Source organism: Galeopterus variegatus, unplaced genomic scaffold (assembly GCF_000696425.1).
Source record: "Galeopterus variegatus unplaced genomic scaffold, G_variegatus-3.0.2 Scaffold2290, whole genome shotgun sequence".
Lineage (NCBI taxonomy): Eukaryota > Metazoa > Chordata > Mammalia > Dermoptera > Cynocephalidae > Galeopterus > Galeopterus variegatus.
The window spans coordinates 144,878-162,924 of NW_007728401.1; the positions used below are offsets into that span (position 1 = coordinate 144,878).

General features: G+C 57.2%; 1 protein-coding gene across 1 annotated transcript in view; it reads left to right on the top strand.

Annotated features, from left to right (window-relative positions):
• REXO1 (REX1, RNA exonuclease 1 homolog (S. cerevisiae)) overlaps nt 1-18,047 on the top strand; it is a 27,006-nt gene that overhangs the window by 295 nt on the left and 8,664 nt on the right. The window contains exons 2-3 of the mRNA XM_008581190.1: nt 4-75; nt 15,886-17,675. Coding sequence (XP_008579412.1) covers nt 4-75; nt 15,886-17,675 — 1,862 coding nt within the window. The remainder of the gene's footprint in view (nt 1-3; nt 76-15,885; nt 17,676-18,047) is intronic.

Genomic DNA, 18,047 nt, shown 5'->3' on the forward strand with positions numbered 1-18,047 from the left:
GCCACTTCCGGCATCGCGGGGCCCGGGTCCCAGACGCCCCAGGCGGCGGCGGCGGAGCGGCGCCCCCCGCAGCAGGTAATGCCCGCCCGCCCCGGGCTCGGTTGCCCGGTCCGGGTCTGTACTCCACTGCCGGGACCCTCTCCGTTCTCGGCCGGGCTCCCTCCCCACCAGCTCGCGGGCGACGGTACCTGCCGAGCTGGAGCCGGGATCACCTATCCCGGGACCCGGTGCGACTCGCTGGACCTCTCTGAGCCTCCCTTTCCACGAGCGTGAAGTGTAAGCAAGGACAGGACATGCCGTCCGCGGGCGCAGAGCGAGCGCCGAGGAGGGGGCTCGGGCTCCCCGGGAGGGAGCCGTGCCCGCCGCCACCCAAGCCCGTGTGCTTGTGGCAGCCCTTGTTTATCTCGGCGACACCTCCCCCGGCTGCGCCTCTGTAGCGGCCACCACTGTCTCCAGTAGTTGAGTCAAGAGGGTCTTAGCACCTGCTGTGAGTCGAGCCATGTGTCACACACGACCGGACGGGGAGTGAGTCAAAACCTACCTGATGGGACAGGGCTAGGCTTCCGAGGGGTGCCCTGCTTTGGCGGGGCAGAGAACGTGAATGGACTGCACATCACATCGTCATGGTGATTGTCAGTGTCATGGCAGCGTCTGGCGAGAGCCGCCAGCAGTCAGGCAGGGTGTCCTGTAGGAGGTGTGAGGTGTGAGCTGAGACGTTAAGAACGGAGAGGATTTGCATTGGAGAAAAAGGGGGACAGCACGAGGAAAGGCCCAGAAGGATGATGATTAAGCGTAGTGTCATTCAGACCCCCTCGTTGACCTCTGTCCCTCAGGAGTGGCTTTCCCCTTTCATCAGGCCCTGGTTTTGATATCCCCGATTTTCTCATTTGGCATCAGTTTCAAACATTCCGTCTTACTTTCTCTATAAAACAGTGATTTTTAGCTCATAATATTTTCTTACTCCAAAAGAGGAAAACCCTTGCTGGGATTAAATAATAAGCCTGTTTTACCATTTGGCCAGGAAGAAAAGGTAGAATTTTCTCAAATTTCCCCCATAAATTTGCTTAGAACATCCGGCATCTTCGCTATGCCAGGCGTGGGGGATGCAGAGCTAGCTGCCTGAGCTGGGATCTTGCTGTGAGGAACCTGCCGATGAGGAGCAAAGACCGACGTGCCCACAGCTGCTGTAGCAGAGGTGCGGATGCCCTGCCAACCCACGGCCCGCTCAGCCCGGGGCTGGGAGTTGGGGGAGAGGGGAGTGGGCATGGGAGGCTTCCTGAGGCGGCGACACCCGACGCATGTAGGTCACTTTTACTCTGTTAAAGTGCAGTGTCATGACTTCACTTATTTACTTATTGGCATTGTATGTGATGTTCTGCAAAGAGCTACCTGGCTTCCAGGTGCGCCAGCACTCAGACTGAGGACAGGACAATCTCCTCAGCCACTGACATCCTGACTCTTCTGAGTCCGTGTCTTGCTGTCCAGCTTTCTTTTTTTAAAAGGATGACCGGTAAGGGGATCTTAACCCTTGACTTGGTGTTGTCAGCACCACGCTCAGCCAGCACGCTAACCGGCCATCCCTATATGGGATCCGAACCCGGGGCCTTGGTGTTATCAGCACTGCACTCTACCGAGTGAGCCACGGGCCGGCCCCTGTCCAGCTTTCTGAACTGAGGAGCATTGACTTCCCTCCTTACGATGTTCCTCCCAAGCAGCGTCACTCTTGATATCTTTCTACATCACAAATGGCCAGTTAGTTTTCCAAAAGATCATTTTTGGGGGTGCGTTTGATGATGTAGACCTGTCTGCCCTTCTTTCCGTGGGAAAAATGCATCTGCCTACCCCTTGCCCCAGAATGTCTGCATTTCCCTGTTGCTGGTGAGAATAAACAGCCCTTTTCCCGTCTCTGGTGCGGTGGTAGGGCCTCTCCTAGCTTCTGGTGGAAGGCTGCCTCCCCCTGTGAGACAGTATCAAATTCCCGCTCAACCTTTCACGCTGTCGGGCCTCTGCCACTTTCTCCTCTGTGAGGCACTCATCTGGCTGCCTTCTGAGGAGGAGGCCAGGGCCCCCCCAGCTCCAGATTTTGACAAGCCTGTCGGGTTTGAGGAGGCTGAAATGGCCCAGCCTTGCTACTTGGGGACTGTGGAGGGCAGAAGAAGAAGCTGCCCCTTGATTTTATCCAGCAGGCGTCAATTCATTCTGATCTGTTTTGGTTTCTGAGCCCCCACTCTGCGAGGCTTCTGTTTGACCTCCTTTGTGCCTGCAGTCAAAGATGACAAGGAAACTGGGGCTCGCCCGGTGGCGCACTGCTACAGTGCGCCGCTTGGGAAGTGCGGCGGCGCTCCCGCCGATATAAATTATATTGTGTTCATCTAACTGCATCAGATATGATGTCAATTTGCTTCATTATTGGTGATGTTACATTTAATCATCTCTCCATGGTAAAGGTACCTTTTCCCCTTTGTATTTAAAAAGTAGTCTGTAGGGGCCGGCCCGGTGGCGCACTGCTATAGTGCGCCGCTTGGGAAGCGCGGTGGCGCTCCCGCCGCCGAGGGTTCGGATCCCACATACAGACCCGCCGCTCACTGGCTGAGCGAGATGCGGGAGCAACGCCGAGGGTTGCGATCCCGTTGCTGGTCCCGGTCGGTACGGGCGCGACACTGAGGGTTGCGATCCGTTGCCGGTCACGAAAAAAGACAAAAAGGAAAAAAAAAAAAAAAAAGATGACGAGGAAACCAATGATTAGTAAGTGAAGTGTCATTCAGATTCCCCCTGGTGACCTCTGTCCTCAGTGGCCTCTAGAGAGGACAGGATACTTCCTGCCTGCCTTCAGCCCTTATCAAATGCTTTCTCCTTTCCCAGGAAGGGTTCCCACTAGGCAAGTGACCTTCTTCATTAAGCCTGAGGTTTCTGAGTGGCAGCGGTGGCTAGAAGTACAGTTTCCTGAATGAGTGAATCAGTAGTGACGGGGCCAGACTGTCCCACTCCAGTCTGCAGGGCCACCCCAAGGGAGCCTCCAGTGGGAAAGTTCCAGGCTTGGGAAGTTGCTTTCCCATCCAGCACAAGTCTGGCAGTGGGTGACAGACATAAGATGCACACCATTTCTTCATCTAGGGACCCCACGGTCTGGGTCAGGATCTCACAGCCACCGCGGGAAATGTGGGGTGGGGCTGGTGAAGGCATCTGAGCTGGGACTCTGGGAGCATTGTCTAGGGCTAGAGATTCTTAAGGTGGAGATTGGGGTCAAGTGTGGTGGAATTTTCTAGAATTCTGTGCTTCCTAGAAGGAATAGGATTTGGGTTAGCCAAGAAAGGATGAAAGGGTGTTCCCAGGTTAGGAAATGGGGTGGGTAAAGGGAGGTGACCAGGTACAGGGTGTTGTGGCAAGGGTAGGCCAGGCTAGGTTTGCTTTGGATTGGTTTGAAGCAGCTGGCAGGGGTCTAAGGTTTGGGTGGGTGCTACCTGAAAGTGGTCCTTGGGCAGATGGTCTCCTGAGCCTTCCAGCAGAGTCCAAGGCCCTGGCAGCAGCAGGAAAGGGGTCCTGTTCCTTCTGGCTCTTCAGGTGTGACCAGTGTGGGCTCCAGGATCCCCGCCTTGGAACTCAGCCATGGTAGCGCCGAGCTAGCACATGCTTGGGAGGCTGGCTGTGACTCTCAGTGGCAGGAGTGATCATCTCCATTTTACAGATGAGGAAACCAAGGCCCAGAGAGGGGAAGCCACTCCCCTGTGTACACACAGTGGGTAAGTGGGGGAGGTGGGATGGATGCAGGTGGCCAGGCCCCAGGCCCTGGCCATGCCTGGTGCCTCCTGCTCACCTCCATGGGTGCTACAAACCTCTGGGCGCCCAGCACGTGTCAGGCTCAGCACTCAGCACTGGGCTGCTGTCTTCACAATGAGACTGGGAGAGATGTGGAGTTATGGGGTTGAGTGCCAATACCTTACAAAGTCAGGTGGGAAGGAAGGCCTGGCTCTCTGCAGAAGGTAGGAGTGGCCCCAGCAGCTGCCCCGGGCAGCCCGTCCCCAAGCTGGGCCTCGGGTGACGTCCAGGCTGCCCGTTTTAGTCGGGAATCCTGAGAGCAGACCATGTGTCTACCGGGAAGCTCTTGAGTCCAGAGAGTCAGGTCAGGGAGAGGGAGGCCGGTGAGACCAGCGCTGCCTTGCACAGAGTGCGTTTGGTTTTGTTTCTTCTGAGCTGACTGAGACAGGGAGGGGTGGCTGCAGGGACAGGCTGCCCCCGCCTGCTACGCTTGCTAATGGTCAATGTGGCTTTTGAGGGGCCAGCAGGGCCTCCTGTTTTGTCTGGGGCGGGAGCTATGAAGCTTGCTGGAGGAATAGTCGGTGCTGTGGTCACTGGGGCCAGGTCACGCTCTGTGGTGGGGCCGCCCTGGGCACTGCTGGTGTGGAGCAGCGTCCCTGGCGTCTCCATACTCAGTGATGGTGGCACCCTGCTGTGGATTGAATGTCCCCCCAGAACTCATTGCAGCTTGACCCTTATTGTAACAGTGTTAAGAGGGTGGGAGGGATATCAGACTGTGGCAGTGTTGAAAGGTGGTGCCTTTAAGAGGTGATTGGATCATGAGGACTATGCCCTCGTGAATTGATTGATCCATTCATGGAATAATGGTTAATGGTCTGGTGGGTTGTCATGGGAGTGGCTTCATAAGGAAAGCAAGTGAGCGTGTTGGAGAGCTCTTGCCATTCTCGCCGTGTGGTACCCTGCATCACCATGGGATTCTGTAGGGAGTCCCCACCAAGACAAGGTTCTCGCCAGCTGTGCCCCCTGGAGTGTGGACTTCCCAGCCCTGACAGCTGTAAGAAGTAAACCTTTTCTCTTTATACACTACCCAGTTTCAGGTATTCTGTTATAAGCAACAGAAAACGGACTAGTACACCCCACACCCCACCCCTAGTCGTGACAGCCACAAATGTCTCCAGACACTGCCCAGTGTCCCTGAATCGCCACTGGGGAGAACACCTGGTCACAGGCAGCTTCTTGCTGAGGCCACCTTATTTTCTTTTTAAGCCTCTTCCAGGAAACTCCTGAGTCCAGGGGTGGCCCCTGAGCAGGGAACTGAAGCTTTGTCCTCCCTCAGTGAAGGAGCCTCCAGACTGAGGGGCTGGTGGCTCTGTTCTATTGTTCTTGATTTCTCATAAAGACAGAGTTAGAGGAGGGCTGCTGTGGATTTCCAGAGTAATTACCTTTAGCAGGTGTCGTCAGGACTTTTCTATTTGAGGTTTAACCCCACACAGGCTCAACCCTGTTGCCGCTTCTCTGAGGGCAGCAGCTGGTGGACGGAAGCTGGCACATGTAGCCTCAGTTCACCTGGTGCTTCCTTTTTCGACACTTTTTTCTGAGCTGGGAGTAATGTTCATTTTAGAAACATTGAAGAACATAGAAGAGTTGAAAGAAAAATTACCCCACGTTCCACATCTGCCAGCTTGCTGCATTCCTCCCGGTCACGGAAGGCAAAAGGTCCTGAGTTTGGTGTCTTTTTACAATGGTTTGTGATCATGCCGTACAGATTAAATTGGATTGTGTTGTTTACTGAGGCTTTTATCCCCTCCCCAGGTTCTGCAGCTCCCTCCCCTGGAGCCCCTTCCAGAGGGCCTGGGGAGCTTTTAAAACCTGATTTCTTTCTCTCTCTCTCTTTTTTTTTGGGGGGGGTGGCCAGTACAGTGATCAAATAAAACCTGGTTTCTTGGCCCTGATGCTGACCTGGAGTCCGAACCTTCAGGCTAGGGCCATTTCAGTAGAGAAACAAAGGAAGCCTTTGTGTATAAAGCTCTTTTTGGTATTTTAGAATTCTGTGCTTAGTGTCGATCAGTTGAGCTGTGATCTCAACCTGGTGGTTCTGCCTCCCTGAGGAACAGTAGGGAACATCTGGAGACGACATGGTTGTAAATTCAGGGGATGCTCCTGGCATGGAGTGGGTGGAGGCCAGGGACGCTGCTCAGCACCTGCAGCGCCCAGGACGACCCCACCATGGAGAAGGATCCAGCCCCAATGGCCAGTGGTGCTGAGGGGGAAGAGACCCGGTCCAGCATCCCAACACCGGGCCTGGTTTTGTATGATGGAATGGGATGGAGGGACAGAAACCCTGGAAGGCACCGTCCCTCCTCCCAGGGCCTGAGAGGTCTCAGCGAGCCAGCTGGGAGGAAGGAGGAGCCACTGGGGTTCCATGCTGGGTGCCTGAGCCCCTCCCCCGGAGCTCTCAGCAGCTCGCTGCCTCCTCTGGGGACTCCAGCCTAGAGGCGCAGGTGCGCTGGCCTGGCCTAGGCCCCCCACAGACAGAGAGGAGTCCCAGGTGAGGGCGCCTTGACTTCACTTTCTGTTGCACAGAGCCCGGCATGGGTGGGAGGCAGCCTGGCCTCCATCTGCTCAGCACTGCCCCCTGGGCCTGTTGCTGCCTCGCCCTTGGCCTCAGTGTGTCCTGCCCAGCTGTGTCGTAAAGTCCCAGCGCTGCACTGGCTCAGAGCAGGGCTCACCGTCGCCTGGCAGAACAGTTTTCCTCCTTCCCCTCTTCTCCCTGCTCAGAATCCCCTGAGTGAGGGACACCCGGGGATTCAGGTTTTTGTTTAAGCTGTCCTCGTACAGTAGGTGTGACCTGCTTCACAACAGAAAGTAAAACACTGAAAAAGAAATAGGTACAGAAGGAGATGCAGACTCCTGGGACGGCCTGGAGCTTCATGAGGATTCTCTGGCTGCCTTTCCTCGGCCTTCGTTAGTGGCTGAGTCCTCGGGAGCTCTCGTGGTGGTCCACGTGTGCTGTTTGAGGAAGCCTGTAGGTGCTGGGAGTTCTCCAGAATGGGCTGCCAGGGTGGAGCTCCTCCTGCCCCGAGACAGCCGCGTGGGTAGAAGACCGGGAGTCCTCAGGGATCTCTTTGGCTTGCTGCCTCAGTTTGCTGGAGGAGAATGGGAGGGGGGACTGATGGTGGGCCCCAGAACCTGCGTGCTCTGGGGGTGGGACTTGGAGTTGCAAGGGAGTCAGGCAAGTGTCCCCAAGCTGGGTTTTGGAGGATGAATAGGAGTTTGCCTGGTAGCCGGAAGTGGGGTGGGTGCCGGCAGTCCAGGATTCTGGGTAGGGAGACAGCCCACTGACAGGTCCGGAATGTTCTCACATTCTGTAGGCACCTCGGGGGTGGGGGGGAGGCAGAGCTGCCCCAGTGTCTGCTGCAGTGGTCCCCTGGACATGCCAGCTTGTCCTCTGACCTTCCCTAGCACAGGCTCAGGAGCGCCACTGGGGTCTGCCCAGTCGCCACAGAGGCCCATGTCTGTGAGAGCCGATAGGCTCAAGGCACCGAGGGGCACTAACTGTGGCAGACAGTTGAGCTGGGCCAGCTGGGTCATGGCTTGGGTGCGGGGAAGAGGCTGGCAGGGGCAGGTGTATTTGGGGGCACCCAGTCTGTGGTTCACCCCAGGCACATCTCAGCAGCGTGCTCGTCAGCTTGCCCCAGTTAACGGTCATAAAGAGAGACCTCTGCCCCCCTACCCCTCCACAGTGACTCAAGGGTCCTCAGAGCAAGAGGGAGGGAATCCTGCTTTAGGAGCAACTGTAAGGAGATAGGACCTGGAAGCCGTGGACACAGGCTCTGCCTGCCACCTTGTGTCCCTGGTAGAGGAGGCCCTGTGAGAGGAGGGTCTCCAGTGAGCCTCTCCCACCTCCCGTGTCCCAGGCACTGTTCCGGGCATCACTAGTTCCACAAGAAGGATCTTGGGGGGCTGCCTGGAGGAAGTGGACTTTAGAAGAACTGATGAGACAGGGAGGGAGGGCACAAGCCATGTCTCCTGCCCGCCACCTGCCCTCTGTTGTTATGGACAGTAAGAACCATTTGCTGGAGGAGTGAGCGGTGGGGAGGGCTGGTCCACCTTGAAGGTGGGCCCTCTGACACCCTCACCCCCAGCACCTGCATTCATTGTCACATGTGACCCTGGTGCGCAGGCTCTTTGTTAGGGGATGCAATGGCCAGTCCTGGGAGGAGCCTGTGAAACGCTAGCGGGGCATGGCCCCAGGGTGGGCGTAGAGAGCCCAGTGCAGGCACCCTATGCCTGGTTTCCCTTTGAATACCTGGAAGGTGCTGCCTGGAGCTCCTGGTGGTGACAGATGACCCAGAGACCACCCCTGGAAAACGTGCTTGGGGACTTGAAATGCGTCACAGTTAGAATGTGCTCGGGCTGGCTAGTCAGCACAGCTGGTATCAGCTCAGCTGGTCACAGCGCCAAGGCCACGGTTCCATCCCTTTTCCGGACAGCCACCAGAAAAGAGGGTGTGAATGTCTTTATGAGGACCCTGGAAGTAACTCGCCTCACGGCTGTTTGGGGAGAAAGGAGAAACGCAAAGGAGAAAGAGAAGCCGCCTCTGCCCACCCTGCAGGCACCCGAGCTGCCTCCTTGCCAGCTCCGCTCCTTTGCCATCTGCACTTCGGTGTATTTCTACGTACTTTTGAAAGGTAGCGAACTCCTGCTCATGCTGAGAGTGTTGGACAGCATTCTTCTGGCTCCAGTGATGGGTGCTCAGAGAGCCGAGGTCACTGGTGGTCCCTGGCGTGGCCGGTGACCTTTTTCTTTTTCTTTCTTTTTTCTCCTGGATCCGGCTGTGTTGCTCCACCTGCCGTGAAGCCCTGGCATTGCACCGTCAGGGGGCTGGTGGGGTGTTCCTTGGAGCTGAGGGGAGGGCTGGAGAACCTGGGGGGAACACCAGGCCCTGCTCCTCTAGGCAGCCTCAGCAGAGGACTTTGAGCCGTGGGTGTGGGGACACCTCCGTTTCAGGGGAGGCTGAGGGACACTGCGTAGGTGACACTGAGTGGTGGCGGTCAGCCCCCATTACTGGTCGGCCCCCCATGTGCACCTCTGAACACCCTTGCCACCCTCTCTAGGTGACCCTGTCCCCTGTGGTCCAGGTGGTATGGTGTTTCCCAGGGGTCTGGCAGCCGCGGGGCTCTCTTCTCTGGGTTCCTTTCCCTCTGAGCTTCCGGTTCTTGTCTGTCCAGTGGGGCTGTGCGTCGACGGCTGGGTGTCCAGGAGTGGGGCTTGAGGACATCCTGCCATGTGGGCAGGAGGGAAGGCCCCTAGCAGCAGAGACCCAGGCCTGGAAGGAAGGAGTGGACGGACAGCCCCTCTATGGGGATCTCAGGGTTACCCTGCCATCCATTGGGGATGGCCTTTGGGGGGTACTGTCTGCCCCATTCCACTTCTCAAAAAAGCTCAGAGTGGGGTGGGCGTTGGACCTCATGAGCCACAGCTGGCCCCTCCCTCATGCTGTCTCGGGCCAGCCCAGTGTATCCTCTCCCACTGTGGCCTTTTTAGGAACGTCCTCCTGTCTCTACCTTCAAGGCCACCCGGGCAACTTTCCTGGGGGCCAGGCTAGTTGCCCTCCACCCTTGGGACTGGCCCATGTCCCAGCTCATCCCTTCTGCGGGGCTAAACTCTAGGTGGGCAGGGACTGTCTGTCCCCTCCTGGTGTCCCTCGCAGGGTCAGCGTGCTGTGAATGCCAGATGGGCTGGAGGACTTGTCCCCACTGATGCTTTATCAGTGCTCAAAGTTGGCTCTTGGCATCTGTCTTGGGACCTTGGGCAAAGACTAGGAAGAGAAGAAGGTGGTGGGGTGAAGACAGGGCCTTGAGGTCGGGCAGACCCCTCCCCAGCAGTGTGGGGCTTAGGGAGCTGCTAGCCATTGCTGACACTCAGTTTCCACATCTGTGAAGTGGGCTGACCTGGTTGCGAGGATTGAATTAGGAAAGGCAGAGAGCTTGGAGTGCCTCCTTGGCTTGGTCAGGGGGAATCTCACAATAGAGAAAGTTCTGGAAGTTCAGGATAGGGTCTTAATGCCTGATAGAGGTGGCATTCATGCAGTTAGAGCTCATGCTGAGCTGGGGACACCAGGGCCCAGTCCTGTGGAGGGGGAGTGACTGAGCAAATGGACTGAGTGGGGTGGGAGGGTGCAGGGGGAGCAGGGCAGTGGAGGCACTGGGTAAGGGCATTTCTGGGCAGAGGGAAGGTTTGGAGGGATGGGAGGTGGCAGGTCCCAGACCCAGCCAGAATTCTGGGAAGAAAAGTAACCCCATCTTGTTTGTCCAGCCCATCCTGGGGCTCTGCAGCCATCACACCTGCAATGAGCTGGCCATGGCTGACCCCCAGCCTCCCTCTCTGATGCTGGCATGTTGCCTTCTCTGGGGACACCCCTGAAGTCACTGCCAGGCAGGTGCTGTGGCCTCATGGTGGCTGCAGCTGGGTGGCATGGCACCCCACCCCTTGTCCTGGGGACGGAGGGTGACTCCTGAAGGCTGGGGGCTTTTCCAGTCACCGTAACTCGCTCTTTTTTCTGAAAAACAGCCAATTAATCTGGTTTGCCAAACACACTCTCAGCTGGCCCAAACCCCTAAGTAAGCTTCCCTCTGCTTCCATCCAAATTAATTCTCAGGCAGCCGGAAGCCTCCTCTGAGTCCTCTTGATGTGCCCCCGAGGTGGGCAGGCAGGCAGGCTCCTGGGGGCCCCAGTGGCATGCACAGCACTTTGCTGGGAGCCTTTCCAGCTCTACCAGGTCCCCCAAAAGACCCAGCCCTCTGAGGCAGGTGGGGGCAGAGGGCTGGATATGGGGCTGCCAGGGAGGCAGTGGCGTGGACCAGCACCTTTAAGCCTCATGTAGCTTTTGTGGGGGCTTGGGGACCCTGGGGGCCTAGTTCTGAGCTGCAGACAGCCATGGCTGTGCCACTGGCAGCTGTGAGCTTGAAGCTTCTAGACCTGTGTGGACATGCTTAGGTTCAGATGCTATCTTTGGTACCAGTGGGGAAACTGAGGCCGCAGAATAGGGTGGTGAGTCCCAGAAATGGGGGGGAGATGGGCGTGGCCTGAATGGGGAGCTTGACCTTGACCTCTGGCCCACCTGGGGTGGTCTCTTACCCTTGAAGCAGTCTTTTGTGAGTGAAAATGCTCCTGTGGCAGTGGGCTTCTCAGGTGTGGGTGGGGGCTGGGGCTGGGGCTGAACCTTGCCAGGAGTCACACTCATCTTCAGTTTTAGTCGCTGGGACCCCAATGTGCCCGCACCCTTCCCACTGGACTAGGCTGGCCTCTGGCTGCGATGTCCACTGACTAGAGGCGGGAGCCGGTTTCATGGCCCTTAAAAAACAAGCGCTAACCCAGGCTCCCGGTTACAAAACAAGCCCACCTCCCCAGACCAGGTCCCTTGTCCACCCTCCTATCTCTCTGCCCCGGTGGCCTCAGGGCCTCTGTGGGGCCTGGCTCTTCCCCTGGGAGGTGGGCATTGGTCCTTCCAGAACTTTCTGAGAGCATTTTCCTGCCCTGACCCTGGGTAGTGAGTGATGTCTGTCAAGATCCAGAATGTTTGGAGGTCTGAGCTCAGTTTCTCTGAGAAGGGCTGCGGGTGGCTCCTGGCTGACTTGCATATTTGCATATTGCCTGTGAGCTGGGACCAGTCTTGCAGGCTGCCTTATGGAGCCCTGTTGAGGGGTCTGACAAGGCAAGGTGGAAGCCACAGCCTGTGGGAGTGGACCCTTCTCCATTCATCCATCAGATACCTTGGCACCCTGACCCATCTCTCCTGGGGGAGGAGAGTGGGCCTTTCTCTCATCTCCCCGTTCCTTGCTGGACATGCCCAGTAAGTGCCCCTGCACCAGTCACATTGGCCTGGCCCCCTCTGCTCCACTGGGCGTCTGGGACTTCCAGGGGCTGGGGGAGGGCAGGCACTGGCTGCTCTGCTTGCCTGGGGGTATGGCCGGGTGCAGGTAGTTGGGGGAATCTGCCATTGGTGCCTCCAGACTTGTGGTGGGTCAGGGAAGGGCTGAAGCTCCCTAGCGGGGTGGGCTAGGGGGGAGCCTTTGGCCCCGCCGCCGGCCACCTCTCTAGCCTTGCGTCTAGGTGGGGCTGACACCAGGTCCTCGCTGGCCCTTGCCCTGCCTGCAGTGCCCTTCTGACTTGGGGGCTGTCCGTTCCCACTTCCGCCTGGGTACCCCTCTAGGCAGAGTGGCCAGGGTGGCCATGCTCCTGACCCTGTCACTCCACCCCAGCCCTCACTGCGTCCTCAGCTGTGAGATGGGGATGGGGCAGACCCACTTCAGGGGCTTGCTGGGGACATGAAATGACTATTCTCTGGAAATGCCTTGGGCACTGGCCTGGCACTGTGCAAACTCCCCACAAAGAGAGCCCCTGATGCTGGCACCCGTCCTGCTGTGGCTTGTGTTTGTCACCTCCCCATCTGCTCCACATAGCCCTGTGCACAGCCGTCGTATTCTCAGTGTTTGGAAGCATAGATATCTACTTCCTTTCTAAACATAATTTTCAGGGCTGGCCTATTGGCTCAGCTGGTTAGAGCACAGCCTTATAACATCAAGGTCATGGGTTTAGATCCCCTTCCCGGCCAGCCAAGGAAAAAACAAAAAACAAATGTAACTTTCAATGGGCTCAACCCTCCTATGGGTCCAAGGTGAAAGCAAGACAACCCGCCTGTGATGAGCTGTCCCTCCTCCTCCCTGCAGGTGGCTTGGGCCCTGCCACTGTCCCTGCAGAGTCCTCTTCTCATGCCAGGAGTTCAAGCACCCCTCCCTCCTTCTAACGGAAAGGCAGCGAGCCGTGCGGTTTTGCACGGTACTTTTCTCACTGGGTGAGGTTGCATGAGTTTCCTGTGGCTGCTGTGGCAAATCTCCACAAATTCAGTGGCTTAAAACACCACGATTTATTCTCTTACAGTTCTAGAGCTCAGAAGTCCAAGATGGACCTCACTGGGCTAAAGTTGAGGCATGGGCAAGGCTGCTTCCTCTGGAGGCTCCAGGGCAGGACCCGTGTCCTCCTTTCCCAGCTTCTAGAAGTGCCCGCAGCCCTCAGTGCGTGGCCCCTTCCTCCGTCTGCAAAGCCAGCAGCGCAGCATCTTCCAGTCTCTGCCTCTGAACCTCCTGCCCCCTCTTATGAGGACCCTGTGAGGACACTGGGCCCCTGGATAAACCAGGATGATCTCCCATCTCAAGGTCCTCAGCTCCACCCCATCTGTAGACTCCCTTCTGCCACAGGAGGTTATATATCCACATGTTCTGGGGTCAGGACAGGGACTTGTTTGGGACTGTTAATCTGCAGCACAGATACGTCTTGGAGGAGCAGCATGGGAAAACTGTTGGCTCTTTCTGCAGCTGCCCGGATCCTAGGGGTGGACCTAGAGGAAGAATTGGTTCTGTTGCTGTTCTCACCAGTGCCCAAGTGAAAAGCCTCACAAGTAGCTCTTTTGGCCTTGAATTTAATCATTTCTTTGTACAGATGTCTCAACACCCTGTGGGAGTGCATCTGTAGGTCCCAGACGTAGAATTGCCAGTGAGCCAAAGGGCATGTAGGTTTTGCAAATAGGAGAAGGAAATACCTGAAGATAATTACACGGACACTGTGCACATTCAAGGGTAAACTCAGGTTGGGACCGTGCGGCGCCCGCGCGCAACACCGGGGCGGCAGCGGACCTGTCTGCCTCTTGCTACATGGTTTCACGTCTTGCTCCTGCTTCATCAGCTGGCTGCGGACTATCTTTGTCAGCATTTCGGATCCTTTTTGGCAGTAGTGGTTGTGTACAGTAGAAATTGACACAACTGTAGTCGCTGTCCAAAGGGACCCCCGGCTTGGTTGGATGTGGACCCTGCTAGGTCTTTGCTCCAGTCACTGGTGTCATCGTGTTGGTGGAAGCGCTTGTAAAAGACAGGGAGGTGCCATACTTACTTTGGTTTACCCTCTCCCGCTGCCCTTTACTGTTTTTCACGTGGTGGCATAACTCAGAGATCCCTGTAGGTTACGCTTACCCTCTTTAACCCCAGTTGACTTGCACTTAATGTTTTCAGGGCATTTCCTTTATTACATTTGCAAGTGATGCTGCAGCAGGTGCATTGTGCCTCTTGTGACACTGCTCTCCACAGAAGCCTATCCTTGGCTAGCGAGGCTGCGGCGGAGCCTGGCACCCTGCTTGGGTTTACAGTCACCTCTACTGAAAAGCTCACACGATCATCCTTTCGTCACACATTTCCTTGGTGGCTTCATGGCCATTGATGTCTCTTCCCCAGCAGCCCGTTCACTTCCCGTCCCTTTTCTGTTGCCCTTTGTCTTTTTCTTATCGACAGGTGGGAGTTCTCTGTGGAGTAAGAACACAAGGATTTTTCTTTTGTTTATTTTTCTTTTTTGGCAGCTGACTGGTTCGGGAATCCGAACCTTGACCTTGGTGTTATGACACTGTGTTCTAACCAGTGAGGATTTTTCGTCATGTAAGTTGTAGATACTGTGTTTTCTCCTGTTTGTGTCTTGACTTTATGGTAAACTTTTCCTTATAAAAGTTTACATTTTTAGGGTGCATATTAGTTTCCTAGGGCTGATGTAACAAATTATCACGAAGTTGGTGGCTTAAAACAACACAGATTGATTCTCTGTGGAGGTCAGAAGTCCTAAAGTCAAGGTGTGGGTAGGGCTGGTCCCTCCTGGAGGCTCAGGACAGGACTCATGTCCTCCTTTCCCAGCTTCTAGAGGTGCCTGCAGCACTTGATGCGTGGCCCCTTCCTCTGCAAAGCCAGCAGCGCGGCATCTTCCAGTCTCTGCCTCTGACCCTCCTGCCTCCCCCTGATGAGGAGCCTGTGAGGACATTGGGCCCTTGGGTAATGCAGGATGACCTCCCATCTCAAGGTCTTTAACATAATCCTAGCTGCAGAGTCCCTTCTGCCATGGGAAGTGACATATCCACAGGTTCCAGGACATCTTTGGGGGCCATTTTTGAGCCGACCACAGGGCATCAACTCTGTTGACTCTCTTTTAGAGACATTACAGACTTCAGTTCAATAGAATTTCTAGTGGTGAACTGTCTTTAAATTTCTGGGGTAAAATATTTGAACATGGAACATGTAACATTGAATATTTCCTGGAACTATATATTTGCTCATATTTTATCTAGAATTTCCACAGCGCTGTTCACAGGTGAGTCTCTATGACTCTGCAGCTCATGCCAGCGTTGCTGTTAGTCTGGTAGGTGGTGCCCTAGAGCTGTGTAGATAATGTACAAATTGACTGTGCAGGTTGATATAATACTGGGCTGGCTGGTTGGCTCAGTTGGTTAGAGCAAGGTGTCATAAGACCAAAACTGAGGGTTCGGATCCCTGTACTTGCCAGCCACGAAAAAAAAAAAAAAAAAAGTCATGCTGATTGAGTGATGCTAAAGGTATGCCTTGCCCTCCCCCACCCTCCACCCTAGTTCATGGTGTTTTATAAATATTGTACATTCTTTGAACATACAATACTTTTTCTTTTTTACATCAATAGGATCACACTGTAGATATTTTTCTCTTAAAAAGTGTGTGGATTTCCTGGGATAGTCCATGGAACAGGCGTGTCCTTTGTCCACCGGGCCCTACTTAGCAGTGGACGCTTCAGTGGCCTCCATTTTCTCCCTGATGCAGACACAGCCCGGTGGACTTCTCTGTAGGCAGACAAGCCTGGGGGCAGAGCCCTGAACTCACGATTTCTGGCATAGCAGTGCCTGCAGCAGAGTGCCGGGTGGGCAACACCATCAGGCCCTGGTGGCCAGCCCAGCCCAGAGCTCCACACCCCCTGCCCCAGCCAGCTCCCATCTGCGGTGTCTACGTCCTGGCAAGGTCCTTGTGCCAGTTCCATGAACTGTGGTAGGAAGTTCCTGGGACCCACATAGCTGTCACTGTCCCCGAGACCCTGGTTGTGCCCACAGCGTGGGAGGTGTCAGTCCTCTGGGGGCGTCTGCTGGGGGCCAAGGCAAGCCAGGTGCATGGTAAGTTCTGGAAGGCTGATTCTCTGTTCATCCCCACAGAGGCCGAGGTGGCGGCAGTTCCTCACAGGTGTGGGCTCCCCTCCAGCAGGCCTGTTCATTGGTGGTTTTCTCTCCCCTTGCAGGGCTAGGTTACGACCCCTACAACCCTGAGCTGCCCAAGCCTGCCACGCAGAGGGAGAATGGCGCCCTGGGTCGGGGGGACGAGCCCCGCTCAGACATCCTGGAGCTGGAGCTGGTCAACCAGGCCATCGAGGCTGTGCGCACCGAGGTGGAGCTGGAGCAGCGGCGCTACCAGGAGCTGTTGGAGACAGCCCGCGAGTACAGCTCGGGTGAGGCCTCCGCCCTGGCGCCCCACGACCCTGCCACCAGCCCCACCGCAGGCCTGGATGAGGACAGCTTCCCGCTGGCCTTTGACTATAACCTTGGCAGCCACAGCCTGTTGACCCCTGACACCGGCTACCAGCCTACCCCACTGGCTGCCCCTGCCGAGCTGGGCAGCAAGTACTTGCTGGCATCTTTGGAGAGGGGTCCCGGCAGAGGTGGAGGGGGTGGTGGCGCCTTGGAGTATGTCCCCAAGGCCGTGAGCCATCCCCGGCGATATGGCCGCCCTGTCGCCAGTGGCAAGTATGTGGTGGACAATTCCAAGCCATCCACGGACCTGGAGTATGACCCACTGTCCAACTACTCTGCGCGGCACCTCAGCAGGGCCAGCTTCAGGGATGAGAGGGCCACCAAGAGGCTGCGTGGCTCTCGCGGCAGTGAGCCCTACACACCCGCACTCAAGAAGCCCTGTGACCCCTTTGGCGGCTGTGATGCCCGGTTCTCTGACTCGGAAGATGATGCTGCCACAGCCCCAGATGATGGGCCTGCCTCGGCCAGCCCCCCAAAAGGTGGGGCCAGCCCTGAGAGCAAGGCCCCCAGGAAGCCTTCCCCTAAGGAGGGCCCAGAGCCCGAGGAGGGCAGCCTGCGTGAGACCAAGGAGATGGCTGTGCAGTACGATGTGGGCGACCTCGGGCAACTTCCCAGGGACCCGGGTGGGGAGTCCCTGGCCAAACCCAGCTCCCTAGCCAGAGCCTCACAGGATCAGGGCAGCCCCAAGGAGGGAAAACCCAAGAAGAAGAAGCAGGCGACACCACCAGCCCTCGGCCACAAGGACAGTGCCCGGAAGAAAGACAAGAACAGGGACAAAGACCGAGGGAGGCCCGTGGAGAAGTCCCGTGTGGACAAGAAGAGCCCGCTGACTGGCAGTCCCAGGCACAAGGCCGAGGGCCCAGAAGGGACCAAGAAAAAGCCATCTTCGGCCAACCCAGTGGCCAGCTCAGGGAAAGAGAGGCCTGACCGGCCTGGGTGGCGGCCAAGCCCCACAAGTGGGGGTCTCTGGCCCCAGGACTCCCAGCTACCGGCAGCCAGCAGAGGCCCCCCCGGCTCCCACCAGCTGCCGGACAGAAAGGGCAGCGGGAAGGCCCCGTCAGGGAAGCCGGTAGAGCGGAAGGCCCGCTCGCTGGATGGGGGCGCCTCCCAGGCTGCCCCCAAGCTGAAGCAGCGGGCCCTGAGCCACGCGGACCTCTTCGGGGACGAGAGTGAGGACGAGGACGCAGGGGCGCCCTTGGTCTGGCCCCCCACGCTCCCCAGCCTCAGTTCAGACTCAGAATCAGACTCAGACTCCAGCCTGGGCTTCCCCGAGGCACAGGGGCCGCCCAAGCGGCTCAAGGCCTCGCAGCCCCCGCCCCCCTCCCCTGCCCCGTCCTCCTCCTCCTCCTCAGGGGCTGGGGCTTGTGCGGAGGAGGATGTTGACTACTCAGCCCTGGAGAAGGAGGTTGACTTTGACTCGGACCCCATGGAGGAGTGCCTGCGGATTTTCAACGAGTCCACCAGCGTCAAGACGGAGGACAAGGGCCGGCTGGCCCGGCAGGTGAGGGCGCCGCGCAGCCCAGCTGGGCCCCGGGTCAGGCCGGCCGCAGCGAGGGCACCTTCCATCCTGGAGCTGTTCCTGGTGACTCGGAGTCTCCGCGACGGGTGGAAACCATTCCTTCAGTGTGGCCTCTTAACGCACTTAAAATTCAGGAACCTTGGTGGTCACCTGCTGCCCCGCACCCCGTGCAGAAAAAGCACGTTGGCTCATGGCCCCCCAGGCCAGGTTCCTGCAGCAGCGTGCGGACTGACCATTTGGACTGACCGGCAAAGGGGTATTGGGGTCTCCCCTTCAGCCCCTCCCCCCTGCCCCAGTCCCCCTCCTCTCCTCCAGCCCGCCTCCCCCCTTCTCTTCCAGCCCCTTCCCCCAGCC